The sequence below is a fragment of the Mus caroli genome, chromosome 14 (assembly GCF_900094665.2).
Source record: "Mus caroli chromosome 14, CAROLI_EIJ_v1.1, whole genome shotgun sequence".
NCBI classification, from domain to species: Eukaryota; Metazoa; Chordata; class Mammalia; order Rodentia; family Muridae; genus Mus; species Mus caroli.
This window is the reverse complement of record NC_034583.1, coordinates 51,968,751-51,988,780: the sequence shown is the minus strand read 5'-3', so window position 1 is coordinate 51,988,780 and position 20,030 is coordinate 51,968,751. Positions and strand designations below refer to the sequence as shown.

At 44.5% G+C, this 20,030-nt stretch overlaps 1 protein-coding gene across 1 annotated transcript in view; it reads right to left on the bottom strand.

The window, feature by feature from the left end:
• Mipep (mitochondrial intermediate peptidase) overlaps window positions 1–20,030 on the bottom strand; it is a 107,528-nt gene that overhangs the window by 78,885 nt on the left and 8,613 nt on the right. Inside the window, exons 5-9 of the mRNA XM_021181536.1 lie at window positions 16,790–16,853; window positions 10,705–10,887; window positions 10,041–10,197; window positions 3,902–3,950; window positions 1,825–1,885 (exon numbers count right to left, since the gene is read on the bottom strand). Of these exons, the coding sequence (XP_021037195.1) occupies window positions 1,825–1,885; window positions 3,902–3,950; window positions 10,041–10,197; window positions 10,705–10,887; window positions 16,790–16,853 (514 nt within the window). The remainder of the gene's footprint in view (window positions 1–1,824; window positions 1,886–3,901; window positions 3,951–10,040; window positions 10,198–10,704; window positions 10,888–16,789; window positions 16,854–20,030) is intronic.

The window sequence follows — 20,030 nt, the reverse complement described above, 5'->3', positions numbered from 1 at the left end:
CATCCCAAGTGCCTGGGCAACAGTCTAGCCCCAAAGACACTTGGTCTATACTATCAGATCATATGACCTTATGACTGAAAACAACACGTATAAGTAATGGTATATTAACTCTCCAACCTGTGTCATAACTTGGTTCACACTGCTCTTGGTCAGTTGTCTCTTCCACAAAATATCACACTGATCTATACTATATTGATAACGTCTTGCTGACAGGACCAATTGAACAACAGGTAGCAGCCACTTTGACTTCTCTGCAATGCATCTGCACCCTGGGGATGGGAACTAAGTCCTACCAAAACCCAAGGGCCTCCCACCTAGTAAAATGTTTAGGAGCCCAGGGGTATGGGACATGCAGAGATACTCCTTTCAAGGTGAAAGATCAATTATTGCACCTGGCCCCTCTCATCACCAAGAAAGAAGCCCAAAGCTTAGTGGGCCTATTTGGATTCTGGAGACAACACATTCTTCACTTGGGTGTGTTACTCTGGCCCATACACCAAGTGACTCAAAAATCCTGCTAGCTTTGAGTGGGGCCTGGAGAAGGCTCTTAGACAGACCCAAGCCATCACACAGGCTGCTCTATGGACCGTATGATCCAGCAGGTACTGGGGGCGTAAACACAAGGTTAACACTGAAGTTCAAACTGCCACCTGCTAGATCAAGCCTCCACTAGGCTTCATCAAAAGCTACAATGAAATGGTTAGTTGACTTTCCATAGAATAGAAGCAGTGTCTCATAAATACACCTTCTGTAAATATACATTTGCACATGTGCACACACCAACCAATTGATAAAAATGCCGGGTTTCCAGGCAGGCAGACCTATGTATCAAATACTTCAATACCAAGTTCACTAAGACGAAGCATTAAAAGGACTACACAGGCTTTCAGGAAATCGAAAGGAAGTCCAAGAATCAACAATATGAACCCACGTATGTGACAGTGGCATGACTATTATGGAGTAATGAAATGCTTTCAGACTGGATTTGAGGCCACGCCACAGGAACTCATGTCTGTTATATTGTAAACCTGACTAGAAGCCATGGCTACAAAAGTCACGGGCCCTATGGCTGAACCTACTATGGTTTCTTAGCTAAGTAGAAACAACATCAAACTGCCTTCCACACACTATGTCTATACCCACAGACCAGTTCTGCTCAGCCTCTGACTATTACTGCAGGAACTCATAACTGGTTGAAGTGCTGGGAGTGAGTGACTGATGAATGTTCGGCCCATACAGGTCATCTGCATCACCCCCTCCTAGGCATGTGACCTTGGAAGAGGGCGACTTGGAAAGAATGTAAGAGCTGGAGTGGTGGGAAGGCATGTGGTAAAATGCTATCTTCTAGACATAGGGGTTGTTGCACCCATAAACTCAGCAAGAGTGGCTTCGTACACCAGACCTGCCTATCAATATTCCTTTTTAAGGGAAAACTGAGGCTAAAAAGGTCCTACCTCTTCCTAAAGAGCTACAGACAATTAATGGCTGCTGAGGCTGGGGAGATCATATTCCACTGGTAAGTTGTCCTTGCTCAAGTAAATAAACAACCCACCACCCAAGGTTATATAGGCACCCATGTCAAATGCAGTGACACACACACTCACAAAAGATATGAGGGGGACCAGATGGGAAAAGGAAAGGGTTTCCTGGGAAGGAATAAGAGGCCAATGGGGAGGGAAATACAATCAAATTATTCTATTCACATGTATGAAACTGTAAAGAACAAATCTAAAGTTACACAAAGAAAGTTCTAGAATAAAGAGATACGGCTTTCAGTTGAAATTGTGTTTATATTATTTGAAAATTTCCAATGTATTTACTTACAGAATTTTGAGGATTTAGTTTTGTTTTCATTCCTTGCATCATCTCGAAATCTTTTCTAGTTCTGCAAAACAAGTCTATTGTTACTTATTAAGGAAAAAATTTAGTATTTGCAATGAGAATAAACTTTATAAGCTTTCCAACAGTGATGGTAAATTTGGGCATGTCTTTCACTATAGAAGTAAACTGTGACTAATCTGACTTTTCCTGAAGTGTTGTATGGAACTCATAGATCGTCGGGTCTTGATGAGTTCTACTGTATGCACAGTGTCGGCGAATGCCTTGAAAGCGTGGGAAAACAGAAGCACGTGGAGATTCACCAGCAGACTTTAAGTCAGCAAGCACCAGCTCCTCTCTAGAAAAATGTCATATGGAGCTCACTCACAGCTGGTACTCACCGCTTCCCCTATGGAAAAATTGAGCAGTAGGAAGTATCATTTGGAATTTACATACATGCATGCATACATGCATACATGCATACAACTAGAAGATACATTTGCTGAAAATGTGATCTATACATAAGCAGAGAACTCTTCAGGCAAAAGTAGGAAAACGAAGAAACTTCTTAATCACAGTCCCTCCTCATTGGAACAGAGACAGGGGTTCACTGACATTGTAAGACTTTTCAAAGTGCCAAATATGAACCGAATTAGAAAGCACAAGTTTAAAATCCAAAACAGATATGACTGGAGAGATGGCCCAGTGGTTAATATAAGTTCTATGGCTTCCAGAGGACCTGGGTTCGGTTCCTAGTACCAGACAGATAGTTGCTCATAACTTTCTGTAACTCCAGTCCCAGGAAATCTGATGCCCACTTCAAACCTTCACAGACACCAGGCATGCACACAGCTCATATACACATGTGCAGACAAAACAGTCAACACATACAATAAACCTTTAAAAAGTTTCAAAACAGAAATCTGACCCAACACGCTCCTATGGTTAAAAAATAAGACAGCTTTGTGAGGCAGACAAGAGACCACAGGCCTGAATTTCCAAACCACAGCACACTTTCTCCAAACCATAGCACACCTCTTCTAAACCATAGCGCACCTCTTGCCGGAACCCCGGCTATAATAGGACAAGGTGGCCATGCCTCCTCTGAGTGCTGGAAGAGAGATCACTGAGGCAAGAACCAGAGGGAAGGGCAGAGACAACAGCAAGGTATCAAGGAGACCACCATCAAGTATGGGGGTAGGAAGCGGAATGCAGTGTGCTATTATAAACACCAAGGCAGAGAATCCTTACAACAAGAATTCCAAATCCGGAGACCCACTGTATCCAAGTTCTCTGTATTTACGTAACCCCAAGAGACATGCTGTATTATGAATTTGGTATCATTAGTGACATGGTTTCAAAATATATGGTCTTAACAACATGTTGGGCAGGGAGGTGGTGGCGCACACCTTTAATCCCAGCACTCGGGAGACAGAGGCAGAAGATCTCTGTGAGTTCAAGGTCAGCCTGGTCTATAGAACGAGTTCCAGGATAGCCAGAACTGCAGAAAAACCCTGTCTCAAAAACAAAAACAAAAACAAACAAAAGAGCATTTTGGAAAGGTGTTGCTGAGGAAAGTGGGTTGCTGAAGAGAACTGGCTAAGTTCTGAGATGAGCACTTCAGGGGGACTGCTGCCCTCAACATCTTCTTGGGGGATCATCTCTTGCCAACAGCTCTGACTCACATTTAAACTGACATTCTCAGTAAATTACGTCTTAATTGGTAAAACAAATCTCTTTTTAAAAAATGTTAGCTGTAGAAATTGAGGAGACATCTTAGATGGTGCACACATGTAGAGAGGACCCTAGGTGCACGACATGCCAGACCGGGGTTTAAGAAGAGGCGATAAGGGATCCCTGGAGCCAGCTGGCTGGCTGGACTACCTGAATTGACAAGCCCTGGGTTCAAGTGTCTCAGTGTATAGGGTAGAGACTGATAGAGGGCGCTCCCCACTGACGCAAGCGTCCACCTGCACACATAGTCAGATGGGAATACATGCAAACATAGATACGAACACAAAAACATACACTGCACACATAAGCTGGTTGTACAACTGAAATATTAAACAGAATTCAGACTAACCTTTCAGAGAGCTTTTCAGATAGCTTCTCAAGGAACTGCATGACAGTCTCTAGAGATGAAATCCAAAAGAAAAGGCCTTCAATTACGTGAAATAACATGGACATATATGTAAAAACTGCAATGTGAGGGTTTTCACACATGTAGTCTCCCCTAAAGTGATCGTTTTCAAGGTAGGCGGAGTTGTCTCTATATGACTGGAAAAATGACCATTTATTTCTAGACACTGATTACCTCCTGGGAAAAACAAATTAAACTTACAGAGTACTATACTAGTCCAAAACCTTAGACTGCACTCAGTGTTAAGAGCATGGACGGAAGGCAAAAGGAAAACAACCTGAAAGGACACCACACACCCCATTGATCCCCACTCAAGGACACCATTGGTCCCCACTCAAGGACCCCATTGCTCTCCATTTTGAGGACCAGGCCTGATTTTAAAAAAAGACCATAAGGCACTAGCTTCAGGAATAGACCGTAAGTCCCAGAAACTAGATCCTAAGAACAGCGCTAGGAAGAGACCATAAAATCCAGAACAAGATCATAAAACCCCTTCCTGAAGAACAGCCTGGGGATAACCACAGAGATGGGGAAATAGCTTATCTCAGAATGGGCCATCTGTGCTGGGCAGCCCTATGTTATCACATGGTTGAACATTTGTGACATAGGAATACAGACCACCAACCACACATGATTGAACATCCATGACATAGGAATGTAGTCCACTGAGTACCTGTGACCCCCGAGCACTCACTAATGAAATCCTTCTAGAGAGTTTCCCCAGTTCCCTCTAAGAAGGCTTATGTGCCTTTATCTGGAGTCGCCATTTCAAAGAATGGTTGACACCACCCCCCCCCACCCCCCCCCACCCCCGTATGCTGGTTGCTTCTACAGAATAAACACTCTTTGGTTTTGCATACTATCTGAATGGGCAGGGAGGAGTCCTTACCACTGCTGGTGCTGTAACCTGGTGTGACTCTAGACATCAGCAGTGGAGGGACCTCAAAACCTAAGAGAACCACCAGTAGGTCCAGCACACCTGACTTGTGTGCTATCCAACGTAGTCAGTGAGCGTTCCACGGCAATGCTGTGCATCCACTCACTACAGCCAAATTACAGGAGCCGTCTAGATGCCCATCAATAGATGAAATAATAAAGAAATAAGAGAGAAAGAAACAGAGAGAGACAGACAGACAGACAGACAGACAGGCAGGCAGACAGACAGACAGAAAAACAGACAGAGAAAACTCAGGCATAAAGAATTAACTTAAGTCATCTTCAGGAAACTGGACGGAACTGGAGATAAGTCATTGAAAATTTTTAACTTCTTCTTTGAGAATTTAACACACATATACAACGTATTTTGATCAGAGCTAACCTCCACTCCCCACGCTGACTTCTCCTAGGTACCCCCAGCCCCAAAAATGTCATGTCCTCAGATCATGTTATTAAGCAAAGTAACTGTAGACATACGTGACACAGAAAGGAGGATTATCTGAGAAGAGTTAAGGAGCTCACAGTAAGGGGGAGGCACAGGAGAGGGTAACGGAATGAAGAGGGTCAAAGTTCATGACATTTAAACAAAACAAGCCTCTGAAACTATCACCTTAGATAATATACACCGATAAAGACATAAATGATATCAGCAAGGTTTATAAAAATGGTTCTCCAAAAAGCCAAGTTTCCCTGGGTCACTGCTCTTCATTTACAGACAGCTGTAAATAACCTACCCAGGATCTACACCAAGCATAAGTAAACAAGGTCTTCCAATCGGTCTCCAGTGCTTGCTCGCTGCAGTGCTTCCACCACAGTCAGCAGCAGTGGGGACCCATGAGGTCAAACAGCAGAGCCCCTCGGTTCCCATGGAAGTATCCCATGCTGCCTTCTGCCCTCAAAGCCCGCGCAATGCTTTTATGTGTGTTCCAGTCACCACAAACACAGCCTTTATATTTTCCAGATGATCCTCTCTATGGGTTTAATTTCCTGCCCTCTCTTTAAACTATCTCCTTTCTGACTCAAACGAGAGGCTACACAGAGAGTGGGGCTGACCTACACCGCAACCAGCTCCCTGCCCTGTCATCTTCACAAAGTCTCACACTCACTCTCCCGGGTGCCAAGTTAACTGCGTCAGACTCTGAAAAGGAGACAAGAGCCTGCATCCGAAGCTCAAAGCTCTCCCACATCTCAGCTACCACAGACAACAGTTCCAAATAAACTTCCCCATATGCCTTTGATTTCCACACCGTCATGTTTTACTCAGTCACCCATGTTTTTTCCTGGTGATATGTGAAGAGTCTGGAAACAGTATATTAAAAAGACCGATGGAGGAGATGACATAGTTAGTAAAGTGTTTGCCATGAGGGTATGAGGACCTGAGTCCCAGCCTCCACATCACACAGGAAACACACACACACACACACACACACACACAGAGAGAGAGAGAGAGAGAGAGAGAGAGAGAGGTGTAGCAGCACTCGCCTACAACCCCAGCACTGGGAAGTAAAGGCATGAGGTTCCTTGGGGATTACAGGCCCGACAGTCCAGCCCAACTGGGTCTAGGTTCAAGGAAAAGACCACATCTCAAAAAAATAAAGTGGAGAACAACTGAGGAAAACACCAAGCATCTACCTCAGGCCTCCACATACGTGTGTGTGTGGGGGGTGTGTGTGTGTGTGTGTGTATGTGTACACAAATATACACCACTGAATGTGAGACTCCCTATAAATAAACCCGATGCCCGCTCACTAAGTGGCTATCTCTGACTCACCACCGAATGGATGGCCACTGTAAGCTCAGTCCCTCTCCTGCCCTGCTCTGTGAAAGCCCACCATTTCAACAATGTCATCACTGTCCTGAAACTCACAAGCCATCTAATCAGTTGACAAACAGCCACCTGCTAAATTAATATAGTACTGTTGTCTCTACTAATCATTTGGCTATAAACTTTAAATCCTCAAGGACACAGGTCACATCTCCTGTGACTGTGTACAGCAGTTTCTCCCAAAATGTCACCATACCAACCACTTGGCAGGCAGGCACCTGCTTGCCACAGATAGGTTCTGATTTTAGCTGCTGTGAGTCCCATGAACTCTAATAAGCCCAGCAGGGCCAACGGCCAGTCCCCAGTCCTCTCCACACTGCTCTGTCACTGGATTCAAGTCAGGGTGTCCCTCTGCTCTCCTTAGGAGAACAAACTCCGCTCCCTTTTCTTCTTAGTCACTGTCCTACCACTCCTCAGAGCACTAGTGGTTCTTCCTTGCAGCCTGACCTCAAAGCAGCCCTGAGCCAGTTCCTTCTGTTCCTCCTGGGCATACCCCTTAGTGACCTCATGCAGTCCCATGCCTTTGAGTAAATATTTCAACTTACATTTGTATCTCAGAGCCCACAGCCATGTGTCTACAGTGATCTCTTTCAAGACAACAGCATCTTTATTTTCTCTTGGAGCAAACCAGGCTCCTGGTACCCACTGCAGTGACTTGCTATCTTTCTAGCTACTCAGAGTAAAGCCCTCCCATCAAAACACGTGCAAAACTTCCATGCATCTGGAAGCCAGTGCCCACAGACCAATTGTACTGGCATCCTGGTCAAGATGCCATGGTTTCTCCTCATGAGTGCCACACAATAGCTTCCCTCCTCACCTTGTGCTGTGGCAGTCTAGTGTTCCTGCCAGGACCACTGTCATCACAGTCCAAGTCAGATCAGGGTTCCTCTCTGCCCAGACCCTGCAAAGCCCTCATCTCCCCCGGGACAGGTCTTCCCTCCTGCAGCCCTTCAACATAGCTCTCTCTTCATTGCTTAAGAAGCCCACTCTGGCTTTTCCTCTGATGTGTCTGGCACATTTCTCCCTTGAGACCTGGGCACACGGTTGCACGTTTTCCCCCAAGAGACTGCAGATTCATTCTGACAAACTGCCAGACCTGGCCTGAAGTATGCCACATCCTGCACGCACCATCCCGTTTCAACACGAGCCTCCCTGGCAAAGGCGGCATTACCGCACACTGAACACTACATCCTATCCCTACTCCATCTCTCTACAGCAACACCAACTGCACGAAGGAGCCATTCTCTTCTCCCTGCCACACTGACTGGTTTCCAGAGCTCAGCTGAGTTCCTGATGGAGTAGCAGCTCAGAAAGGTTTTCTGGCTCCCGCTAAGAGAATTGAGGAGCTGCAGAGGTGTGTGTTATTTCCTGCTGTGTCATGTATTAGCAACACGCCTAACCTTCATGACCAATCCCTACCTCACGGGGCTGGTAAGGGGTTAAATAGCATAACCCAGCTGCACTCCGTAATCTTCTAATAATATTTTATGTAGTACAAAAGCAAAAATACTGTATCTTAACCTCACTGATATTAGCAGTAATTTGAATGATAGTTGTAGCATACTCCTGCAATGTGGAACTAGGTCGGTGGAAGCAGGCCGATCAAGAGTTCAAGGCCATCCTCAACAACTTGAAATACACAGGTCTCAAAAGCAGAAAACAAAAATTATATAGATATACATTCATATCTCTCTGTATATAAAATACATAATTCATGTAATATCAATTTAGGAATTAAGTTATACAAACCCAATTTTAAGAGCTGGCCTGAGACGGAGCTTGGTGCTAGAGAAGATGCCTAGCATGTGGGAGGCCCTGGATTCCATACTGAGCATAAAAACATAAATAAAAACAAAACAAAAAAGTAAGTGCTTTAAAGGTCCAAGGACAAAGCTGAAGGAGAGCAGAAAGCCTGCAGCAATTTTGGAAGTTTGTAATGGAAGAGGTAGGTTTGCAGCTCAGAGAATCTGAGCATGGGAATCCAGGCAGGAAGCAGTGTGGGTGGTTTGAATGGAAATGGCCCCATAGGCTCAGAGAGAGTGGCACTATTAGGAGGTGTGGCTTTGTTGGAGAAAGTGTGTCACTAGGGGGCGGGATTTGAAGTCTCAGAAGCCTGAGCCAGGCCTAGTGGCCTAGTCTCTTCCTGCTGCCAGCAAATGAAGTCATAGGACTCTCAGGTACCTCTCCAGCACCGCGTCTGACTACAGGCTGCCATACTTCCCACTATGATGATAATGGACCAAACCTCTGACCTGTAAGCCAGCTCCAAGTAAATGTTTTCTTTTAAAAGAGTTGCCTAGGTCATGGTGACTCTTTACAGCCCTAGGTAAGACACAGCGTAGGTCATGGGAAGGCTGTGTAGGGAAGAGAAAGATGTATGGGAACTTTGAGAAACAAAGGAGCATACTGGGAAAAGAGGGAATACACAAGGAAGCAACAGAAGGAATGCTGGGAACTCCCCACAGGGAGTGCTATCCAGTGCGCCCTCCTTCCACAGCAGCACACACGAGTGCACTGCAGAAACCAAACCGTGCTGTCCACTCCTCCCTCTCCATCAGCATCTCCACAGTACAGCTAGAACCTGAGCAACTCTACCAACCCCACATCCTGCTGCTGATTCACTGCCTCAATGGCCGAATGCTAAAATACCTCTGAACAGCTCGCGTGCATTCATTTCCGTTACTAGCTGTGCGTGGCAGCTCAGATATCCTGACACATGCAGGACCTGAGCTCAGCACGAGGCCAGTTTACCCAATTGCACTTCCCTCGCCCACCTAGCATGAACCTTCCCTGGCAGGACTGTGCTTGGCAATGGCCTCACCACCGTGGGCTTAGCAAACACATTGTCCTTCACCCTCTCGCTCTAATTCCAACCTGATGACAGTGGGCTGGGTTAGAATGAAATTCATTTAAAATTAATAACAAGTGCAAACCTAGAGTTGACTTACTCTCAGCACACGCACACAACATAGGTCAAATTATTTGCTCTAATCAAAGATGACTTCTATCAATAGATATCAAAAAGTACCAATAAATGGTTCTCTGAATAGATTTAAAATAAAAAACAAAAACAAACACTGTCAGCCTTGACAGCTTGGGAAGCTCAGGCAAGAAGACTGTGAGTTCAAGGATAGGCTGGGCTAGATGGCAAAGGTCTTTTGTTTTTAAATTCATTTACAGATATTTAAATCAGAAGTTCTGGGCTGGGAGCAGAGTTCCCTGGGGTGGCTCTCCAGTGCTGTCAATCTATTGACCCTCCCACTAGAAATTCTGTTTCCTCAAAGTCCCATTTGTTCGTAGAAGTTGGATAAATAGGCTCACCTGGAGTCTGAGCTATGGTTCCTTGGAGGGCCCTGTGGGAAAATGTAGAATAACCTACTAATTTTGCCAGAAGATCTCTGCTGCTTAGCAATTCCTCTAAACATTTCAACTGATTGGCATTGGGATAAAGGAAAATTTTATAAGCAGCCTCCCGAACCTGTAGTTAAAAGGGTGAAAGAAGAGAAAATCAAAGGTCTAAACGTCATGGTCCAAAAGCCCACACAACAACCCCCAGGGCCAACCTCACGTTCCCCACAGCTGGCCATGGCTTCCAAAGCGAAAGACAGGCCCCACCAGGTCTACAGTGCTTCTACAGGACACAACGGCACATGCTCTGAGAAGACAATTTGCCAGTGCTCTGTCTCTGTGCCAGAAAGCACCTACTCCTGGCAACACAATGACGTAAGAATTAAAAGTGACTACACTTGCTATTGACTGTACTCCAAAAATTAATTCCACGTGAATTTTAACTATTTTCCACATTCAAAGCATTTGTGGAATTAACTATGTCAGAAATTAAATTTTCAGATCTTAGTAACGCAACAAGGTCTTTAAGGCCACACTATCACATGCCATGATAGTACATTAGTATCTATGATAGCATAGTAGGACATATCTGTCAGTATTCAGATGGGAGCAGAGCAAAGCAACGGAAGACTCCCACCAAGTCGTCGGAGGCTTCTGCATGCAGGCCGTCAATGATTAAGTGGCTTCCATCACGGGCAAAGTGGTGCTGAATGTGCTCTGGTAAGAGACTCTTCCGGATCTTGTTGGGAAAGTTGGTTCCCATGAGGAAAGCATTACTCAAGTCCAAGATCTTAACATTGAGGTCCACTGCTCTTCTGCGCTGCACGTGGGAGAGAAGGTATTTAAAGGCAATGTAAACTAGCAGTTCACAGACAGACAATCCACAACCGTAGGAAAACAACACCTGAACCGTTGATACAGAACACTTGCGTGTAATCCTCTGTCCCCAAAAACCTTCATTAAGTAAGTCAACACGTCGGCTGGTTACACCTGTTCTGTGGCACTTTAAAAAATTAAGTATTTGAGGGGGAGATTAGAAAGATGTTGAATTTAAAAGACTAGACTAACAGACTAACAGAGAGGGAAGGGAAATGAGAAACACAGATAGATCTGCACAGAACAATGTGAGCATCCAACAGGTTCAGCTCAGAGGCTCTGGTTCACCTGCAACAAAGCCCTTAAAGGCAGAATCAAACAGGACAGGGAGCATGGGGCACAGGGCATGCACTCACTATGACAGGAGAACCACTGACTTAAAAATGGAAGAGGAGGGGGTAAGCAAAGGCCTGAGGGGCAGGGGTGCACCTTCCACACTATGAGCCGCCGGGTGTGTGGTACACAGAACCAGTTCCTCAGTCAAGTGTGATAAGGCTTGTACTGGCATAGTCATGTAAGTTTTTTAGCTTGCAGTCACACTCCAGAACACAGTCTCTGGGGAGAAGAAGTTCCTGAAGTCCATGGTCAAAGGAGCTACCTCAAAAATAAAATAAAATAAAGACAGTCTCATGCAACCCAGGCTGGCTACATAGCTGAGGATGACTTTAGACTTCTGGTCTACCTGCCTCTACCTCTCCCTGATCACAGCCCGTTGAACCATCATCCCTGTTTATGCAGTGCTGAGGCTTGAACCCAGGGCCCCATGCATGCCAGGCAAGCACTCTGCCCACTGGGCCTTAATCCCAGCAAACACAACAAATATTTTAGGACGAAATATAAACTGTATCCATGTAATCTCTGAGGCCAATCAGAAAGTGCCCAGGTACGATCTTTCAGTTATCTATCAGGAAGAAACAAGCCAGGCTTCAGACAGGGCTTATGATGGGCTTCAGGTGAGTCATGTGACCCGCCTTTAAAAAATTATTAAGCAATGAAGCCTAAGAAGAAGGAAGACCAAAATGGGATCAGTGCGTTTTAGAAGGGTGAACAAAATACTCACAGGAAGAAATATGGAGACAAAGTGTGGAGCAGAGACTGAAGGAAAGGCCATTTAGAGACTGCCCCACTTGGGGATCCATCCCATATACAGACACCAAACCCAGAAGCTATTGTGGATGCTGGGGAGGGCTTGCTGATAGAAACCTGATATAGCTGATTCCTGAGAGGCTCTGCCAGAGCCTGACAAGTACAGAGGAGGAAGCTCACAGCCAACCATTGGACTGAGCTCTGGGGTACCTGATGGAGGAGATAGAGAAGGGACTGAAGGAGCTGAGAGGGTTTGCAACCCCATGGAGGGAGCAGCAGTGTCAACAGGCCAGACTACCCTGAGCTCTCAGGGACTGGACCACCAACCAAAGTGTATTACATAGAGCGACCGATGGCACTGGCCACATATGTAGCAGAAGATGGCCTTGTTGGACATCAGTGGGAGAAGAGGCCCTCGGGCCTGAGGGTGTTCAATGCCCCAGTGTAGGGGACTGCCAGGGCAGGAGGATGGAAATGGGTAGGTGGGGGACCACCCTCACAGAGGCAGGGAGAGGGGATGGGATAGGGGGGTTCTGAAGGGGAGACCTAGAAAAGGGAAAACATTTGAAATATAAATAAAGTAAATATCCAAGAAAAAAATTATTAAGCAACATTTTTTTTTCAGATAAATATATAAGATGTAAATGTGTACTTAACAAGAAGCTGAGAAGGACTGGGGTAGTATAGCTCAGCTGAGTACTCGGCTACCATGCACAAAGCCCTGAACTTGGCCCTCGGCACTGTACAAACTGGATGTGTGCAATCCAGCACTTAGGCAATGGAAGCAGGCTTGACCTCAGCAATGTAAAGAGTCCATGCCATCCTGGGCTACATGACACCCTGTCTCAAAAAATCAAATGTGCTAAAATAAACCAGGTATGGTGATACACGCATATAATCCCAGCACTGGGGAATGTAGAGGGAGGTATTTCAATGTTCAAAGTCAGCCTGGAAGTTAAATGCCAGCCTGGGTATATAGCAAGACTTCAGTATCAAAAAAAGTCAATGTAGAGTAATGACCTAAAGCTTTCAGTATGGAAAAACTCGTTTCCCCGGGGGCCTTCAGTGTCTTCTTAATCCAGACTTCTCTTGCAGCCGTGTATTGCCACCTAGTGGTTATCAGTGGAATAACAAAAATGATGAATGGTATCTAAAAATTATAGTTCTAAAATTCTTCCTGAAGCTTTTCTATTAAAAAAAAAAGTAAAACACAACATAATAAAATTATTCATTCCTAAAATTTTATCAAGTGTTAAAACCTCTGGAAAAATAAAATCTAGTTCATTTTCTGACTGTAGCTATCTTCTGGACATATCATTCCATCATTCTAGAACAATCCAACGTGCATGGCTTAGAACTCTAAACACCCTGTGAAACTATTAGAAACACTTCTTAAAATAAACAGTTAATTTTAAACTCCTAAGTTATATTCACAAGACCTTAAACTGAAAACTAGCGAGCACAGAGGCCCATGCCTGTAGCTACAGTTACTCAGGGAAGAGGAAGGCAGACGGGCTTGAACTCGGGAGCTCAAAGGCAGCCTGAGGACACAGCAACACCTCATCTCAAAATTAACCAAAGCAAACCTGAAAGAACGTAAGCCTTTACGGTGTGCAAATTACGTTATGTTGGTGGGATACCTTAGAGCCTCCCTTCTAAAGCAGGTGATGTCAGCCCTGTCCCGGGGCACCCGTAAGAGCTGCAGAGAAACGGCTGACTTATCTCCTGCATCTTTAATGCTGATGGCCTCTGAGAGTCACTTGGTGGGAAAGATAGGGTACACTATAAGTACATGTGTGCTGGATGAACTGAACATAAACATTGGCCAGCACAGTTTCAAACACGGCTTTAATTAACACTCTGTACAATGCGAGAGCTATGCACAGCAATGTTACCTCAAAGGTTAACAGAGCAGGATTGGGGTGGGAAGGACTGTATTCAGTTGGCTGAGTGCTAGCCTGGCATGCAGGAAGCCCTGGGTCTGATCCCAGCACCTCTTAAAGCAGGCGTAATGGAGAAGGTCTGCGTCACCAGCACTTGGGAGGTGGAAACAGAAAGATATTCTTGGTGTCACAGAAAGCTCAACGCTAGCCTGTGATACGTGAGACCCCATTGCTCACAAACAGAAGACATCAAACCCAGTTAATGGGGACTAGCATTACAATGTCTCATCTTACAATCATGAGGTATTTTACTGAATCCAAAACTGGTATACATCAAAAAACATGATCTGCTGGTGATACTGCTCAGTGCAGAGGACTTTCTTAGCATGCATGGGTCCCTAAATTCAACCCCCGGCACTAAAGGCAACATGTGATCTCCATGTGCTGAAATCCCAAGCGTTTGAGAGGCTGAAGTAGATCAAACCTGAGTCTGAGGCCAGCACACAAGCTCCACACTGAGACCTTCTATCAAGAATAAAAAGCCAGGTGTGGTGGCTCAAGCATGCAACCCTGGCATCTGAGAGTTCTAGATCAGCTTGGGCTATAGAGCAGGATCAGGTCCCAAAGAGCAAAACCAAAACCTAACAAGTCCAGTCCAGAGCTTACAGATTGCTTCTCATTCTTCTGGGGTCACCAGTTTCTCATCATGAAACAGACTCTCAAAGGCACTGTGTGGGTGATGGGAGAAGCATGCCTTACTCTGACAAATGCTTGGAGGTGTTCCCTGTCATCACTGAGAATAGAGTCATCTCAGACAGCCAGGCCATCTAGTCCATGGGAGATGGACTTCAGTGAAAGAGCACTGCAGTTACTCCACACTTTCTGTGGTGAATCAAAGAGAAGCAGTATATGTCATCAAGGAAACGGGCTGCAGAGGAAAAGGTGTAAGCCTCAGGCAACTGAGTAGGGAAAGACCCTGCCTAAGGCGCCCGACCACGTCTGGGAAAAGACCTCCCAGACGTGGAGGCAAACCAAAAGTTAACCTGCTGCGTCCTGACTGATGGGCCCTCAGGTGAATGCATGAACTTACTGTGGTAAGCAGCGGCTCCCACAAGTGATCCCAGCACTCAGGCAGCAGAGGCAGGAGGATCACCACAAGTTCCAGGTCAGCCTGGGCTACAAAGTGAATACACTGTTGCAATAAACAAAACAACAATAAAAATTAAAAGAGAGACAGAAAGATAGACCTCCTATTTATCAGACAAGGCATACAAATGTTCTGTGGTATCGACTGGTGCCAAGACACCCCTACCTTGGATAGCTGAACAGTCCTTCTGCATTTGCACGAAACCTATCCACCTCTTCCTATCAACTCCAGAACATCCCTCAATCACTTGGAAAGTATAAAACAATGTAAAGGCCAGGTGAGAGCACGAAAGCTATTAGAAAAGTCTGCTCTGAGCTCAGTGCAAACACATTGTTTTCTGAATGTTTTTCATCTGCCCTTGGTTGATCCAGATAGAGAAGTCTCAGGCACGGAGGTCCCAAGACATTCTGAGAAACTAACTTCTGTTCCTAGATAAATGTCTTTGGATTCCCAGGGATGGAAAGAGCTATAAAATCATAATAATAATTGAACCGTGGGCAAGCAGAGGAGGCCATGGGGAACCACTCCTCTAGCCCAGCACTGAGCTGCTGCCCACACAAGGGACTGGTTGGCAGCGCATCATATTCTTAGGACACCTGCAGCCAGTGTGAGAACTCCCTGTGCTGAAGCTGAGAGCCTGAGCAAGTTACTTTGTTTCTACCCTCCATCCAGAGAGAACACTGCACAGGTCACACCATAGCAAGTGTGTGGACCCATCAGGCACGCCAAGTGTGAAGTCCACCTACTCTCCATCTCAGCCTCACTCCATGGCACCGTCACCACTCTAGCTGAGCTGTCACTTCATTTTGGAGTGATGGCCAGTTTCCCGAGAGCACTATGTCTAGACACCACCTACAGAAGAATTTTATGACAAGTGAAAAAAGGTCCTAAGAGTTTGCTAATACACCGTCAAGTGACACACAAGTGCTCTATCGAATAAATGTTAGTAAAAACACTAAAACAGCTGGAAGCCTGGTGTGGTGGCACATGCCTGTAATACTAGAAGGGGCGAAGGCAAGAAGGTCAGGAATTCAAGGGCAGCCTCTGCTACAAAGCAAGTTCCAGGCCAATTTGATTAACATGTAACCTTGTCTTCAGAAAAACATAAAACGAGCTGAAGAAGGAGCTCAGCTGGTAGAATGCTTCCCCTGGTGGGTTCAATCCCCTGCACTGAGCCTGGTTCAAGATCAGAAAGACAAGTTCATCCTCAACACACAGCAAGATCAAAGCTAAGCTGGGCTACAGGAGACCCTATCTATCTCTAAATAAATAGGTAGATAGATGAGTAGACAGAGAGAGAGAGAGAGAGAGAGAGAGAGAGATAGATAGATAGATAGATAGATAGATAGATAAATGTGTCCCCTATGCTGTCACACACCTTTAACCCCAGCACTCAGGAAGCAGCATGAGTTTGAGGCCAGCCTAGTCTACATGGCCAAGTTCCAGGCCCACTGGGGCTATATAGACCTGACCTGAAGAAGGAAAAGACTTGGGTGGAGAGATGGCTAAAAGGTCGAGAGCACGAGCTGCTCTTGCAGAGGCGTAGGACTTGGTTCCCAGCACACACGTGCTGGTTAAAACCATCTGTAACTGCAGACCCAGGGACTCTTACCCTCTTCCTACCCCCAAGGCCATGCATGAGGTATACATACATACATACATTCAGGCCAACTCATACACAAGAGAAATAAATTTAAGAGCGTATTTTAAAAAGAAAAAAAAAGATTTACCTTTTCCTCATCTAGATGGATTCCACTGATTTCAAAATCAAACATAAATAGTTCGGCTACTCGCCTAAAATAAAGTGAGCACAAGTTACAGGAGTTCATTAAAATTACAAACAAAAATCAGTCTCTATGTTCAATCAGGATTTCCGAAACTTACTGTTAAAGAGAACTACTTCAACACGGCCACAGTTTCTTTGTTTGAAACAAGAAGTTTAATATCTCAGAAGTAGGTATGGTGCCCAGCTGGGAGTCCCACTGGCCTGTCATGTCAGGTCAGCTTTTATACCTGGTGAAGCTAGGAACCTAACATCTAGTTATCTCAACTGCATCCAAAGCCAGTAACTACCGCCAGGATCGGTCCACACTTGGACAGCCTCTCTAGGACCTGTGTGGAGTTTGCAGTGTTTCTTTCAGCTGGTGCAGCGGGCCAGCTTCTCTCTGATGCCAGGAGTAGGCATCCTGACTGTAGAGAGCTGTGCTCTTTCTTTTCATTCTGTCTTCAGGCTTGAAGTCAGTTAACAACTTTCCTGTCAGTGATATTTTTTTTAATTGCTTTTGTTTCTAGTGGTAGATTAATGAAGTATTTGATATATTCTTCTGGCTTTGACTTTTCAAAAATGAATATATTTGTCTTCCTGATTACTGTATCATATAATTCTACTTATTAATGTATTGCTGTTTTTGCTTTATGAGATAGGATCTTGCTATACAGCACAAGCTTGCTTCAAACTTGTGATCCTCCTGCCTCAGCCTTTGGAGTGCTGAGATTATAGGGGAGTATACCAGACCATACCTGGCTCAAATACATCTTTTTTTTTTTAAGATTTATTTATTATTATACATAAGTACACTGTAGCTGACTTCAGACGCACCAGAAGAGAACATCAGATCTCATTATGGGTGTTTGTAAGCCACAATGTGGTTGCTGGGATTTGAACTCAGGATCTTTAGAGGAGCAGTCAGTGCTCTTAACCACTGAGCCATCTCACCAGCCCCCTCAAATACATCTTGAATGAACAGAATTAACATTATTCTAAACTTCTTCACATGTGGCCTCCCCACAGTGCTGGGATCACACCCAGCGTCCTACATATACTAGGCAGGTTCTATGGTAGTGAGCTGTTCTCAGACCAAGGTCTTCTAAAAGTCTAAAACTTCAAGGATCTTGCCAGGCATCTGAGATGCCTGTAGTTCCAGCCCTCTGAAAGGGGAGAGACAGGAGGATTGCAAGTTTGAGCAATGCTAGACTAATAGGGAGTTCTAGAGCTTGTCTCAACTAATAGGTCCCATTAACAATGCAGTTGTCACATGCTTTCTTAAACAATGCAGCACACTTCACAGGGCCCTAACTTGTCTCATTTCCCACCTCACACCATTTTCCTTTCCAAAGCACTGTAAAAACACAGTACTTTTTTTTTAAATATTTCTTTTTCTTTTATGACTTGCTTTCAATTTTATGTGCACTGGTGTTTTGCCTGCATTATTTCTATGTGAAGGTGTAAGATTCTCTGGACCTAGACAGTTGAAAGCTGCTACATGGGTGCTGGGAACTGAACTTAGGACCTCTAGAAGAGCAGCCAGTGCTCTTAACAGCTGAGCCATCTTCCAGCCCCCAGCAACCTCTTCTTAAGCAAAAATATTTCATAGTATCACTTTGCTATAAAAATGTATGCGCCAGGTGGTGGTGGCACACACCTTTAATTCCAGCACTTGGGAGGCAGAGATAGGTGGATCTCTGTGAGTTCAAGGCCAACCTAGTCTACAGATTAAGTTCCAGGACAGTCAGGGCTACACAGAGAATACTGTCTTGAAAAAAAACCCAACCATACAAAATTTTTTTCTCAAAATATTATACCACAAATATTGAATATCTTCCTATATTTAAATATTCTTTTTCCCCCCAGAGCTGAGGACCGAACCCAGGACCTTGTGTTTCTACCACTGAGCTAAATCCCCAACCCCATTTAAATATTCTTTTAAAAATAAAACTTTTAAATCAATATACACTCTGCTAATTCCATCCTGAAAATATAAAACTTTTCATGCTTGTGCTAGGTTCTGTTATATACACTAAATATTTTCTATTTTCTCCATTCCTGTAACTGTTGTAATCTTAGAAGCCTATGTGTAGCTGCGCACAGTGGTGTACACCTACAACCCCAACACTTCAGGAGCAGAGGCAGATGCCGGCAGTTCAAGAAAAAAAAAAAAAAACCAAAAACCAACCAAACATCAAAAAACAAAAATGCTTATGCATTTCTTTACCATTGTTCATTTTAAGATAAATTCCAAGAAGTTAAACTGATGGAAAGTATTCCTATACTAATATGCCTTCTTCAATGGCCCTCCCTAAGGCTGTTCACAGTTAGAGGCTCCATTACGACACATCACTAAGTCAGCCACTCTTACACTGCTTCATCTGTGTTGACTGTGGGGGGCTCTCTGCCTTATTCCACTTTTTAATGGTAGTCCATCTAATCTGGGGTACAGTACCGAACAAAACACGTTACATGAATTATCTCATGTAAGCGTCATGTTGTAACCCTTTATCCTTATCCCTGTTTACAAAGGGAACTAGGATTCAGCCAACTGTGGTGCTGACAGCCAGCCCTAGAGTCTAATTCTAGAGCCATGCCTTACTACCACGAGACCAAGGTTTTAACTACAACTAACGGTTTAAGTCTAATGGACATCTATCTGTTCCCATTCCTTATCTTTCCAAATGAACCTTTATAAAAAATTAAAAAATAAGAAATCTCTCCTTACTTTTGTGTATACTCTTTATACTCCAAGCAATGCATAATAAGGTCTCTTAACATGAAAAATATACTAACCCTTTGTCAGGTAACCAATGTGTGTCATTTGTATATTCTGGCTTTTAACATTGAAGAGTTTGGCCATAAAAAGTCTGTAACTTTTATGTAACCAAGTCGATTTTTCCTGTTGGTACCAAGAAAGACTTTCCAACGTTCCAAGAGCTCTATGCTTTTATTACTCATTTCAAAGTATCGATCGATCGATGACTCACTGATCAGACTAGAGACTGGATTTAGAGTTGCACACACTAAACAATGCCTCGCTACTGAACTATATCCCTGGATACGGGATTGCTGCTGCTGCCGCTGCTGCTGCTGTTGCTGCTGCTGCCGTTGTTGTTGCTGCTGCCGTTCTGCTGCTGCTGCCCGCTGCTGTTTTACTTTTTACTTTGTGGCAGGCTCTTTTTTTTTTTTTTTTTTTTTTTTTT